This window comes from Pararge aegeria, chromosome 14, assembly GCF_905163445.1.
Source record: "Pararge aegeria chromosome 14, ilParAegt1.1, whole genome shotgun sequence".
In the NCBI taxonomy this organism is placed as follows: Eukaryota; Metazoa; Arthropoda; class Insecta; order Lepidoptera; family Nymphalidae; genus Pararge; species Pararge aegeria.
This window is the reverse complement of record NC_053193.1, coordinates 12,915,940-12,930,044: the sequence shown is the minus strand read 5'-3', so window position 1 is coordinate 12,930,044 and position 14,105 is coordinate 12,915,940. Positions and strand designations below refer to the sequence as shown.

Below are 14,105 nucleotides of genomic sequence, written 5' to 3'. Positions count from 1 at the left end.
TTTTTATATTTTCCTGAAAATAGAGTTGATATTCCATGAAAAAAAATCTACCACAATGGGAGTTAAACCATTTTAATTGATTTTTACACTGCAAAATAAATATGAAAAATAACATTATGGTGGATTTTGATGATTACTACATTAAAAGAGAGAAAATCTCGATTTTTTTTTAGAAAATGAAAATTTTATTGCATCTACTTACTTTTTTTACATAAAACATTTTAGAATTGTTAATGTGGCAACTCTGGTTCGGTTCACGACCGCTTATTGCCGATTTTCGTTGCTTTATTTATTTTAGTAATAAACGTACCTATCGCTAAAATTGTTTGTATTACAGCGGATACGGTGTTATCTTCTTTTCTTTGACACCGTGTGCTAAAGAAATAACCTGATATTTAAGTACATTTTATCATACGCCGTAATTAAGGACAACCATCAGGTTATTATGTTACTCAACAAAACCAGGTTTATTGTTTTTCTTGTTGAAGCAACGTGCCTTCTTTGATCTTACACCTTATTTGTTTACTCCAATCTTTGATGAGGTTGTTTAAATGGAAATGTTGTGTGGTTTCGCAGGCTGGTGGGATCCACGAATCGCTCTCGAAAGTGCAATATGGAGTACAATTCCACGTCAGACGTCGTAATTTTGAGTGGTAATTCGCACCCCGAATTGGCCGACCTCGTTGCTAAGTAAATACATTTACAATGTTTCAGGAATAGGTTAATTAGTTTAACCTGTAAGACCTTCAATATATTGAATGACGAATGCTTTTTCTTGCAGTCGCTTAGGAGTAAGAAAAGGAGGATGTTCGGTCTATCACAAAACAAACAGGGAGACCATGGTCGAAATAGCGGATTCTATCCGAGGCAAAAATATTTATATAGTACAGACTGGAACAAAGTAAGTCCTTGACATGAAATACTTTGAGCTTTATTATTGAAGAGGTTGTTCTTATTAAAGAAGATGTACCTAGGAGGATAGCACCTCATTTGAGATGTTTTCATTCACTGTTAGAGGAAGTGATACTTATTAACTTAAAATGCACATGTTAGAGTTTATGCCAATCTCTGGCATTATCAATAACATGTGTTACAAAATTCATGATTTGCAAATGAATGTTTCTCCTATGAATGTTCTTGTGAATTCTGTTCTTATTCTTATTGAGCTCTGAAGGGTTCAAATACATGTTTAAAAACATTAATCTTAGAAATAACTTGTGCTGATTGACAAATCTTTTGTACAAGAAAGCCTGTTTAGAGATAATGAAGGCTCTCGGCTATACCTTTGCTTGGGCCCATAGATAACATGAAATCATACAGTGCAGCATAGCTAGAACATAATTATGACTATCTAAAGAAAATTTGTATATATGAAAATGTTTTTCTGTTCAAACACTAAACATTCCATTTTTATCACTTACAGGGACGTCAACAACAACATAATGGAATTATTGATTATGGCTTATGCTTGTAAAACATCATCGGCTCGCTCCATAGTTGGGGTCATTCCATATTTACCATACAGCAAGCAATGTAAAATGAGGAAACGTGGATGCATTGTGACGAAACTACTGGCAAAAATGATGTGCAAGTCCGGTCTCACACACATTATAACAATGGACTTGCATCAGAAAGAGATACAAGGTTTCTTTGACTGTCCTGTCGATAACCTGAGGGCATCCCCCTTCTTGTTGCAGTACATTCAGGAAAGTGTGAGTTATCTATTTAATTGAATATCTAAGGAGTTATTCATTATTTACTCATATTGAGTATTTTATTTTTTCATTAAAATTTGTTTTGTAAGTACTTGAAATATCTAAAAATCTTTTTATTTGAGTATAAATTATTAAGTGTTTTGTTTTTATTTTCAGTTGTAAGTTTTTTATTCAGTAAATAGATGTTATTGTTATTTATATAAGGTACTTGAATATGATCAATGTTAGATAATAAAATTCAAGAGGTGATTTTGAACTGCAAGAATTAATATAATATTAAGAGACACACTTTTAAGAGTTGTAATTACGTGTCATAAAATAATATTTGTTCATTTCATAAGAATATATTTCAAAGTTATTAATTAACTGGTTCATGGGGATGGGTTAGTTGATTTTTAAATGCTTGCTGTGTGTGTGTGTATGTCACTGAACTCCTAGCTGGCTGGACCAATTTGAATGAATTTTTTGGTATATGGTTGGGTGGCACCCAGGATGGTTTAGATTCACAAGTTAGCCCGGCGCCATCTGGGGTCAAGAATATAACCTAAATCATTTATGTAGAACACGTTTCTCATTATCTTCAACAATAAATCTATATTGTATATACAAAGTTATATTACATTTTCACCGAATGTTCTGCAAGCAATTTAATTTAACGCAATTAAAATGTTACAGTAAATGATAATTTTGAAGAAAAGTACATTTTGTTATTGCTAATAGATCCCGGACTACCGTAACTCTGTAATAGTGGCTCGGAACCCTGGTTCTGCCAAGAAGGCCACGTCTTATGCGGAGAGGCTTAGGCTTGCCATTGCAGTCATACATGGAGAACAGAAGGAAGCTGAGAGTGATGAAGTGGATGGCCGTTACTCCCCGCCATGCATGCCCAGGTAAATTATTTATGATAGATTACTTAACTAATAAACATAAAAAGAAATGTGTTGGTTTGTTTTTCTTTCATCATAAGTTTGATTGTATTACGAATGATCATGACAATTATTAATAAAATGTAAATATTACAATTTATGAATAAATTATGATAACAAACAACTATAAATTTGATTGTTAGAATTAATTATGACAAATAATAAATGCAACCGTTATAATAAAATATGACAGATAGCATGTCATAAATCTGACTATTAGAATTTATGATAACAAATCACAAGTATAGCTATCATAAATTGCATCACTAAATGATGCAATTTATGATAGCTATTTCAATATGTAGCTGTTCCAATTTATGATAGCAAATCATAAAATATGAAGCTGTTACCATTTATGATAATAATGTATTTCCCCCTGAGGTATCCAAGCATTTTGTGCGGGCATCAAATAAATCTTCCCCGAGAAAATAATTACATAAATCATTATAATATACAGAATAAGCAAACACACTTTCCAATTTATAATATAAGTAAGGTAGGCTAAAATAATTCTGTGATTATTGCAGTGTGGACAGGTCCAGAACAATGGATGTGTCAGTGGGAGTACCAGTACACCCCGCCAAAGAGAAGCCGCCGATTAATGTAGTCGGGGACGTGGGCGGCCGAATCGCTATTATGGTGGTATGTAATATTTATACATAATATAATGCTGTGTGCAGTGGAGTATTTTAAGTTTCAGCGTCCTGGGCCGATAACATTGTTAACCTGTTTAGAAATTGTTATTCCTGACTAAGAATAGTATAGAATAGAATTCAATTTTTTTGTTCACTGTTTCAACATAGAAAGGAAGTTGACAAGGCCTAGAAAAGCATTCAAAACAGTATACCCACAGGTGTATAATAAAATTATTAAATAAGTATAAAAATTCTAAGTTTAATCACAATGTAGAATCTATGTCAATAATGTATATTTAAATATATATATATACATACATATATAATTATGATTATTAATAATTAAAACAAAAGTGAAACAATAAAAAAAATCATTTTAGATCAAATGAAAAATCGTTTATGTGCGGAGTGGTTAGAGTTATGACAGAGTCACGCTTTAGTCTTCACGCTTCAATCTTCCATCCCACAGGAACTATGCATATATGCTTTAAAGAGTATTCTATTAAATTTCTGCTTGAGCTGCCCCTCGCAGCCTTTGGCCCTGTGCAAGATCTTCGTTTATCTAGTGGTTGGCATGTTCACCTACAGATCATGAGAGACTTGATACCTAGGTTGGGCTGAAATATATACAACATTTTAGTACCAATTCTTTGAAGAGCACGCCATGGGATCTTCTTGTGCTTGCAGCTCAGGTTTGCTTGATTCCTGATGTTATCTCAACTGCTTGTGATCTATTGTGACCCTAAGGACGTAACTGTTAATCAGGGTACAGTTAACAGTCAACCGTTAATACCCTCTCTGAGTATCTTCCTCATGTACCAACAGTTGAGATCAAACTCAAGCTCTATTCTGTCATGAGTGCAAATTTAAAAAAAATGTGTTTACTGTCCAGCAATTGACCCATAATTGTTGATCGTGATTATTTTATTTTAGGATGACATGATCGACGACGTACAATCATTTGTGGCCGCAGCGGAGGTACTTAAAGAATGTGGAGCGTACAAAATCTACGTGCTAGCGACGCACGGGCTGCTCTCATCAGACGCCCCAAGGCTCATTGAGGATTCCTCCATCGATGAGGTCGTTGTCACCAACACGGTCCCGCACGAGCTCCAGAAGATGCAATGCAACAAGATCAAGACCATAGACATATCAGTACTGTTAAGCGAGGCAATCAGACGCATACACAACAAAGAATCAATGTCTTATCTGTTCAAAAACGTCACACTAGAGGATTAAGTGAAGTGTGTGTTACAAAAGTTGAATTAATGCATCCCATAAATAGAAGCCTATAACATAACAGGAGGGTATGCCCATAATCACCAAGTTGGGCAGATGGGTTGGTAATTATGAAAATTAAGCTTAATTTTCATATATTCTATATTCTATATTCCGCGAAAAGCAGAAGAAACTCTATGGTGTAATATATAATTTCTTCAATCCTTATACTCCACACCAAACAGATTTTTGGCAATCTACATTTCGCTCCGAAACCGGAGCATCCTCAGGAGATGTTGACTTTACAATGAATAATTGTTAAGGGATGTTAGGTTGGTAATTGCTGTAGATTCTGCTGTTATATTCCCTCTTAAAACACCCGAGGGTAGATGAGGGGTGTTGACAACTGTATTCTACTCTACCGTCACCTCACAGCACCTCATATAACGACTTAACGTTATTCTGATTTAACAACGGAAATATCTTTCTGTTCTTATAACGTTTATATTGTTATTACAACTGGTGTTCTTTGTAAAAACTTTTTGAAATTAAATTCGGTGGTATGGAAACTACGACTTAATGACAAATGCGATTAGGTACAATTTCCTAAATTAGATTCTCTGGTGGGAGGCTCCGGCCACGGCTCAGTGGTGTAAGCGGTTTCGCGTTTCGATACAATTGTATATTAGAACTTTAAGTTTAATATAACTTCCATACCCTTATCAGGATAGCCCTCTAATCTCTTTACTTCTAGACTGCATCATAACTTTCCCAGGTGAGATTACAGTCAAAAGCACTGTACTGGAATAAAATAAAAAAATAAATTACAGTAGCACTATAGTCTTGCAATTCTTGCAATCTCACGCTCTATTTTTTGGTGACATTTGGTAGCCATGATGCCTCAAGTTGACTGCAGGTTCAACTTTTGTGACGAGAACTGTATAGTCACAGCTACATTGCAAACTGTGGTTCTTTGTTGTAACGTGAAAGTATAATTAGTATTTAAGAGTATTTTATAGTATTATCTGAAGTATGGGAAACTGTTAGTATTAATTTCTCTCACTTTGTAATTTCCATTCGGGGACAATAAGGGCGCGCACGGACGAGCAATTTTCATCAAGACGTCAAATAAAACGTCTCCACAAAGATACGCGATCCCTACACTTGGACATATGTCTAACTTTGCCGCAGTACGGCTTGCATGGGATTTTCTTCACAGTTTTATCCATTCCTAGCATGGGCGCACAGATGATAATATTATCCAAAAAATATATAATGCCAAACGGGGCTAACTTCTCATTTCCCCTGTTTTATTTCTTTAAAGGGCAGGGTACATTTAAGTAATGATGTGTGTTAATTGGCTAAGTCTGTCTTCTATAGGGAAGAACCCCCGAGTCGTGCGCTCAAGAGTGTGGTTCTCGCTTCGCAACCATACTTGCACGTTTTTACATAGACAACAAGTCTCGATCAAAATTGCGGGTGGGTGCGCGCCCTTATTTCATTCCACACAAAACTAAAATAAGTTAAATGAACTAAAAAGCGTGCTATCCATTTCACGGATTCCTCTTTAGATAGGGAAAGTACATATTTAGTGCAGTCAATTTAGTTTTTTTTGATTAAGAAGTATTACCAGTAAAATGGGTAAGTTTTTTTCATGTATTATTATGTATTTATTACTTCTGATTAATTATATTTGCATAATTAAGAATAAATTAGTCAATACATTGTACCATTTAGTTATGACTAAAACTATTATTGCAATTAAATAATGGCGCTTATTCGGCTGTGCACTAAACTCGAAACGAAACTAAATAACTAGGTTTAAAAATAATGCTATCCTTTTCCTAAGCAACCTATGAAGAATGGAAAGAATACAAATATTTTTATACCTAATATAATTTAGTTTACTGTTGAATTGCACCCTCATAACTTTTTAGGTTCTGGACAATCTTTCCAATTAACAAATCAATTATGAGTGAGCTGGTAAAATAAGATTTATTCATTGGCGTTAAAGATAGTTCAGATTATCTGATTATAGAGATAACTTTGATTTATTTTCATTTGTATAGAAGTATATCGCGCCTCATATCTGACTCATTTATTGTTCTTTTTTTTATTGTGTTATAGAATTGGTCTACTAATGACAAAAGAGACAACGTACTGTGATTTTGTATCTTGTAATGTGAATCAAAAACTACAAATATGTTTACTAAAGTCCAAAGCTTTTATAAAACGTAAGATAATGTATAAATTTTAGTCTTAAATAATTACTTGAATATATATTGTTATTGATATGTAGGTATATTATTTCATTAAATATTTTGTGGCATATGCTCTTTTATTGGCCCCATTAATAGGGCTTCATACTGTTGATACCACAACTACACCTATTTCTGAAACTAAGTCAACCGCCATCCATGCAGACTTGAGAAGCCTAGAACACTCTTGCTGCCTATTAATCTGATCAAATTAGCTCGTAAAAATAGGGACGAGGTTACTTTAATTAGCAAAGAATTTTATTAGCATTTTGATATACTAAAAGTACTTTTAAATAGGATACTTTAGGGTCTTTTTTGTGTAAAAATAATTGTATTTTATTCTATTATGTATCATATAGGCCCTTTTTATTATTACTTTTTAAAGTGTCGGTTATTAGTAGAAATTAAAAAAATGTTTATTATTGGCCTCATTATATATAGTTGTAGTTTATTTAGAAAGTTTTGAGTATATTTAAATTTTTATTTTGTCTTTCAAAAAATGATATTATCGATAATCGTTAAAAAGTAGTAAATGAACATGAACAGCACTACCTTCAACCGTGGTGATCTATTACCTGTCAAAGTCAAGTCAACTCTGCAATTGTCATGTGTCACTTAGGTATCAGCTGTGATCAAGGAACGTTATACTCAGACTGATCAGAATGCAATAATACCTAACTAGAGAAATTAAAATTCTCTGTTGACTATGCCCTTGTATTATTAATATAATTCTCCTTTTATAGTAAGTATTTCTCAATACATAACAGAAATATCTTAAGTAAATAATTATACTATATTGTAAACAATATTTTTAGGTTATCTTAATAGTCGGTGTATTACCGAACTTATTCTAAACACGATGGCTATTTTTAAAAAGTTACTCCCATTGCCAAAAGTATACTTGCGGCAAACAAGCAAAAGGTTTACAAGTAACAGAAATATCTTGAAACTCAGCGAGAGAGGAATGTACCAGGACTTGTTCCCGAATACAACAGCGTAAGTACTAATTACTACTAAAGTAATATTTTCAAATAGATAGATGTTTTTTAATGAGTGGCGAAGATGAAGTGTGTCCTAACAAGGTCCATCAGTGCTGAGCAACCTAGAATACCAGGAAACCAAACGTTTAGCTAAAAAGTATCACTAGTAAACCCCCACTGGGTGGAGATACAACATTAACAGACCTTTAGGAAAAGCCACTGGAAACAAGAAGCACAAGAATGTTCTGTGGAAATCTCTACAGAAGAATCTGTTTAAATATCATATGTTTGAATTATGTTGTGATAAACTGGCATGAATGGTATGTGTTTCAGGAATGAAGTAATAAATTTACTGAACAAATCTCCTCAGTGTGTGTATGCAGGCTTTGATCCTACAGCTGACAGCCTACATGTGGGGAACCTGCTCATTATAATTAACCTTTTGCACTGGCAGCGAGGCGGTCATAATGTTATAGCTTTGGTATGAAATATTGTTATCATTGCATCAGCCTGTTGACATAGGCTTTCATAGCATTATAGTATAGAATAGTAGGAAAAAAAAATCTTTTTCAGTTGGGCGGTGCCACTGGTTACATTGGGGATCCGAGTGGGAGGAGCACAGATAGAACAGCATTGCCTCAGGATGTTCTTAAAAATAACATCAATTGCATAAAGAGCAATCTTGAGCAGGTGTTTGAGAACCACAAAAAGTATATATGGTCAGAAGACGCAAGCAAGCTGAAACCAATAAAGTATGTATGTAATAAATCTTTAATGAATACCAACATATTTATTTCCCACTGCTGGGTAAAAGCTTCCTCCTTTCCAGGAAAAAATTTCGGAATTTTGGATACAAGCGTTACTTTTTCATGTCCACAACTAATATTGAAGCATCAAATACTACTCCACTTTAAAAGTGTTTCTGGAACAGGCCGTTAGACAGTACATTCCAATTAGCAGATGACAGTAACTATTGTACCTGTAATGTTTTTACCCTTTACCATATAATATTAAAATGAGAAAAAAGTTTGTTTTCAAACAACATTCCTGTGTGAAGTCAGACTCGCTCGGGCGTGTTCACTTTTTTTAGAAACAATTCACTTCATGCAATAATAGCTGAAAACACACAGAGCCCACTCTGTGTGTTTTTACTTCTATGGCAATGTACTCTACACACGTTTCGCTCCACACCCGGAGCATCATCAGGAGATGTTGACTTTACAATGAACAATTGTTAAGTCAACATCTCTTATTGCTCCAGTGTCTTAAGTTCATGTTTTGAAATTTTGTGTTGTGGCTAAAATTAATCAAGTGTTTATAAATTTTATACTAGTCTAGTTTTGTAGAAACAACATTGAAATTCGTAGTCTGCTGTGGGCCTAGATAGCATAGAATCTGTAGAACTAACAATGTTAGACATTACTTAAAATCAGGGTCCATTCAACTCTAGCGAAACTTGCGAAAACCATCAAGGTTTTCGAAACCCTCTGTAGTGATTCTGGACAGCAATACTAAAGAAAACTTAAATCACATTATATGATACTTGATAAGGATTCATATAACTATTCCCTTTATATTCTTGATTTAATAAACGATTAAATTATTTCAGGATTGTAAATAACGAAACATGGTATAGAGAAATTGATTCCATAAGGTTTGTCAGTGAAATTGGAAGAAATTTCAGAATGGGAACAATGTTATTGAAACAAACAGTGCAGAATAGAATAAACTCGGACATTGGCATGAGTTTTACAGAGTTCGCCTACCAGATATTCCAATCCTATGACTGGTTACATTTGTTGAAAGAATATGACTGTAGGTTTCAGGTAATATACATTTTTCTAATTTTTCATTTGTGAATTCTTTGGATATTGTACTTTAATATAAGGCTTTTTCTAGATAGGTGGAAGTGATCAAATGGGAAACATAAGTGCAGGTCATGAACTGATCAGTAGGACTGCAAAACAAAACGTTTATGGTAAGTACCTTCCACTCTCTTTGATTTTTAAATTAGGATAGTAAATAACCTTTCCATGCTAGAGCTGGAAATCATAGCTCACTTTGCGATAAAAGCTCAACCATGCCAGGGAACTAAACATACCCAAAGGGTATTTTAAAGATATTCTTTTTAAATCATTTACAAACGTTTTACGTTTTATTGTGCATCGTAACACTGCTGGACCAAAAAGCGGTGATAGCCGACTTGGGCTTCATTTTGGGGGGACACAGTATGAACCCCGACATCATGCATTTGTATCTTATTTAAGTTATCGAAGGAAAACATCTTGAGGAAACCTACACTCCTGAGATACTCTTTAATGTTCTCAAAGGTGTGTAAAGTCCAAAAATCCTCACTTGGCCAGCGTGTTGGACTACGGCCAGTGGTGTGCACTTCATACATGCACAAAATCACTGCATACCCTAAAATTTTTGTATAACTCATAAAGAGGCAGGATTTTATGGCATTTTCCTTCTTTATACATACCCTAGTCAAAAACCCTGCACACGCCACCGACTACGGCTTACACCCTTCTGATTCGGAGGGGATAGTCTTGTCCACCCTTGATCCACATATGATGGAGAAAAATGTAAATTCAGACTAACTTCTCCATGGCAGCCCCGAACTGGTAAGCGCAGCGTTGGTCGGCCCCCAACGAGGTGGACAGACGACATTAAGCGCGTCGCAGGTTGCCGCTGGATCCAAGCGGTTCAGAACCGTGGAACTTGGAACTCCCTACAAAAGACCTATGTCCAGCAGTGGACGTTATCGGTTGATGTGATGATGTGTGATGATGATGTGTGATGATGAGACTAACTTCTCCGCTAGTGTAGTTTACACACAAAACTTATACACTTTCCCGTCACGATATTTTACTCCGACGAAGAGTGCATTATAAATATGAATGAGAACGTTTTGCCTAAATACATTTTACGACTTTCCAGGTTTAACTTTACCATTAGTGACAACAGAAGAAGGTGACAAGCTCGGTAAATCTGCAGGAAACGCTGTGTGGTTGGATGGCAAGAAGACAAGTCCATACACTCTGTACCAGTACTTTATCAGAACGAAAGACTCTGATGTGGAGAAACTGTTGAAGTTATTCACGTTCTTTAGTTTAGGGGAAATAAAAGATATACTGTACAAACATAAACAACACCCAGAACAGAGATATCCACAGCAGTGCTTAGCTGAACAGTTGACCACCTTAGTTCATGGAGGTAAGTTAACCTATGACCTCCGATCATTCAACTAACTTATGCTAAAAAAACTATTTGATTGCCTAGTTAGGGTGTTAAGGGAGAACAAACAAACACACTTTCGCATTAATAATTTTTCAAAAATACTACAACTTTAGTCCACATCTTTTTCTTCGTTTTATAATAATAATATTAATAATCAGACATAATCAAGTAGCCAGGATAGTTCATCAACAACTTGCTCTTTGGTTTGGCCTTATCGATTTTGAGATGCATTACTATACGTACGACCCGGCGTCAGTTCTTGAAAATAGCAGTGCATTGTTCTACTGGGATCGAACTATTATCACTGACAGGTATATTACAGCTAATGGACAAGATATAGTGCTAGTCGATCGAACAGTGCGCCGTGCAATAATTGTTGACATTACTATTCCACATGACGATAATCTGGTGAAAGCTGAAAAGGAAAAAGTATATAAATACTTGGATCTTGCTCACGAGATCACCGCCATGTGGAATGTTGAGTCTACCGTTATTGTTCCGATCGTCATTTCAGTGAATGGTCTTCTCGTGAAAAGCTTCGACCAACATCTTAAGAAGCTTTCGCTTGGTTTTTGGATCAAGGGTCAGATACAGAAGGCAGTAGTCCTTGAAACGGCGCGTATTGTGAGGATGTTCCTCAATCTGGAGCCCTGACCGCCAGTTGCTTGGGCATTCAAAAGCCCCGAAAGTGGAGGGTGGATGTTATTTCTTGTACATTTTTAATAGTGTTTTATTTATTTTTTTAAGCTTTGTTAAGAATTTAAAAAAATATGAAAATTAATAAATGATATAATATTAATAATAATAATTTTATTAATTATTTAAAAACAATAACGAAGGTAGTTAGTTACAGATCGTACGAGCTTACTCGGCCCGTCTGAACATAGCTTATGTTACAATGTCACCATTATGTTACTAAAAACTCTTAACTTATTTCTGCACCGTCAAGTCAAATAGCGCGTTAACTACTGATTATCTAAATGTTATTTAACTATAATAGAACTTCGATCTTTTAAGATTAGGACAGTTATTTTACGCAAATCGGCCAAGAAACAGCAGAGAAATTGGTTAACATATTTTTAAAACGCACCGAATTAAAAATCGGTGTTTTTCTTAGAACTGATATTAATAATTAACTTTCTCCTTTTGCAGAAGAAGGCCTTACGATGGCGAGAAAGACCACTGAAGCTATTTACAGTAAAGATGTGAAGTCATTAGTCACTTTGACTCAGACTGATTTGCAGCAAGTTTTCGAAGGAGCCTCCATTGTGAACTTGTTGTTATCACCTGGCATTACGGTATTAGAGCTTGGCCTCAAGGCGAAATGTTTTGCTACGGAGAGTAAGTTTTGAACGTTTATTTGTTTTGTTTTTTTTTTCTTTTTCATTACATTAATTTAGCGAACTGCATTTTGTGCAATAAATATTTTGTGCTGAAACGTTTATTTATTTTCTTTTTTTTTTTTTTTTTCACTCGATTGATTTAGCGAACTGCTCTTTGTGCAATAAATATTTTGAGCTTGCGGCTACGCCCGCGTAAATTTCGGTACGCAGTACGTACTGAAGACGGAGTATTTGATGGAGTTTTGGTGTAAAATAGTCAAACTCTTTGTTCCCTTCTCCTGGATCTGAGCTGAATTTTGAGATAAAAAGTATCCTATGTACAGAGTTGTCGAGATTTACTTTACCTCGTAGTCAGTGGCGTGCACTTCATACATGCACAAAAGCACTGCATACCCTAAAATTGATATATAACTCGTATAGCAGATGGATTTTTGCCGTTCTATGCAATTTTCCTGCTGTATGCATACCCTGGTAAGAAACCAAGTGCACGCCACTGCTCGTAGTATAAACTAAAGTCGTGCATAGTTTCATTTGAATTCATTTAGTACTCTCAGCGTGATGTGCGGCCCAGTTAAAGACAGTTAGACATGAATGAAAAATGTCATAGAGTGCCCTCCAAATATTTTTTTTTAAATATCTTCAATGTACAGACTTCAACCCGTTACAGTTTTACTTTTATTATAAGTAGATATACATTTTTTTTTAAATTATTACCAGGTTCGTAGACGCACATACTTTACACTAAACACTGTCTGCCAAGCTGTAATAGTTTGTTGACAGTCCAATGTATTTTTCCATTCACTACCTATTTGTATGTGGATACCTACGAAATGTATTTTGGAGTGAATGTGTAGTTACTGAACGTTTTATATTGTTTCAGGTGATGCTATGAGAATAATTCAAGCCGGAGGCTTTTATATAAACCACCAAAGGATCAAGAAAATAGACGAAGTTATAACGGAGTCTGCACATATACTGCCAAACCTCGTTTCGCTGTTACGAGTCGGCAAACGAAACTATTATATTGTGAAGTGGCAAACTTAGAAAATTGTATTATTTTAGTTTATAAGTTTCGTTTCGTTTCTTTAAACAATATTGAGTGATATTCATGACGATGAAATATACCTATTAATTACGGCATTAAGCGAGTTTGGACTAGCGAGCTCAAATGAACTTTACCGACCCATTATTATTTCCATGTAGATATAGGTGCACCACCATCATTGACCCCTAGCACTTAATGGTTTTAGTAGTGTTCCAACCCAACTCACAGTGCCCTTCGTAAATCAATCCATTAAGCCTACTATACCTAAGGGGTCTCCTTTCAGTAGGCAGTTCTCAATAAGAAGGGGCCGTAGTCACGCTATTCTGTAATAATAGGTCGAGCAAACGTTGTAGTTTGAAAACGCATTGCTTTGCGTCTTTAACGAACTCTGACGCCACTTTTGTGAATTTGAATACTCAATATTGACAATATTTTTTATCAATTCTTCAGTGCGCCCGATAACATGACATGACAATATTCAAAATATTGTATTTTCATGTGTGCGGCGTGCCTAATAGTGCTCACCTTTTTAAAATGTTTCGTGAGGCTACAGGACATCACTACTTTTAAACCTGTCATTTGTGTACAAATAGAGTTTGTACTTTATTACTCATTGTTCTTAGGTCTGTCTAGTAACTAGTCGTGTTAAAGTAAATCTCGACAACTCGGTGCTGTCAGCGCTCTTTAGAACATAGTCAGTGAGAGTTGAGGATTAAATTAAGATTAGCAAGTTCTTTTTTAC

The 14,105-nt window shown here is 35.0% G+C and overlaps 2 protein-coding genes across 4 annotated transcripts; both read left to right on the top strand.

Annotated features, from left to right (window-relative positions):
* Positions 1-249: 249 nt before the first annotated feature.
* LOC120629269 (phosphoribosyl pyrophosphate synthase-associated protein 2) lies at positions 250-6,788 on the top strand. 3 transcript variants are annotated; one of them, XM_039898159.1, is made up of 7 exons: positions 250-439; positions 577-690; positions 782-901; positions 1,424-1,712; positions 2,436-2,605; positions 3,169-3,283; positions 4,210-4,515. In XM_039898159.1, the coding sequence occupies exons 2-7, from the start codon at positions 614-616 to the stop codon at positions 4,513-4,515; spliced, it is 1,077 nt and encodes a 358-aa protein (XP_039754093.1). In that variant the 5' UTR covers positions 250-439; positions 577-613. The 3 variants fall into 3 exon arrangements, with proteins under 3 accessions (XP_039754093.1, XP_039754091.1, XP_039754092.1); XM_039898157.1 differs by having other exon boundaries at positions 250-465; XM_039898158.1 differs by lacking the exon at positions 250-439 and having other exon boundaries at positions 4,210-6,788.
* Positions 6,789-7,369: 581 nt separating this feature from the next.
* LOC120629109 (tyrosine--tRNA ligase, mitochondrial) lies at positions 7,370-13,458 on the top strand. Its single transcript, XM_039897880.1, has 9 exons — positions 7,370-7,494; positions 7,568-7,748; positions 8,066-8,213; positions 8,306-8,484; positions 9,342-9,558; positions 9,632-9,710; positions 10,676-10,951; positions 12,128-12,316; positions 13,199-13,458. Exons 2-9 carry the CDS (start codon positions 7,612-7,614, stop codon positions 13,360-13,362), a joined length of 1,389 nt encoding a protein of 462 aa, XP_039753814.1. The 5' UTR covers positions 7,370-7,494; positions 7,568-7,611; the 3' UTR covers positions 13,363-13,458.
* The last annotated feature ends 647 nt before the right edge of the window (positions 13,459-14,105 follow it).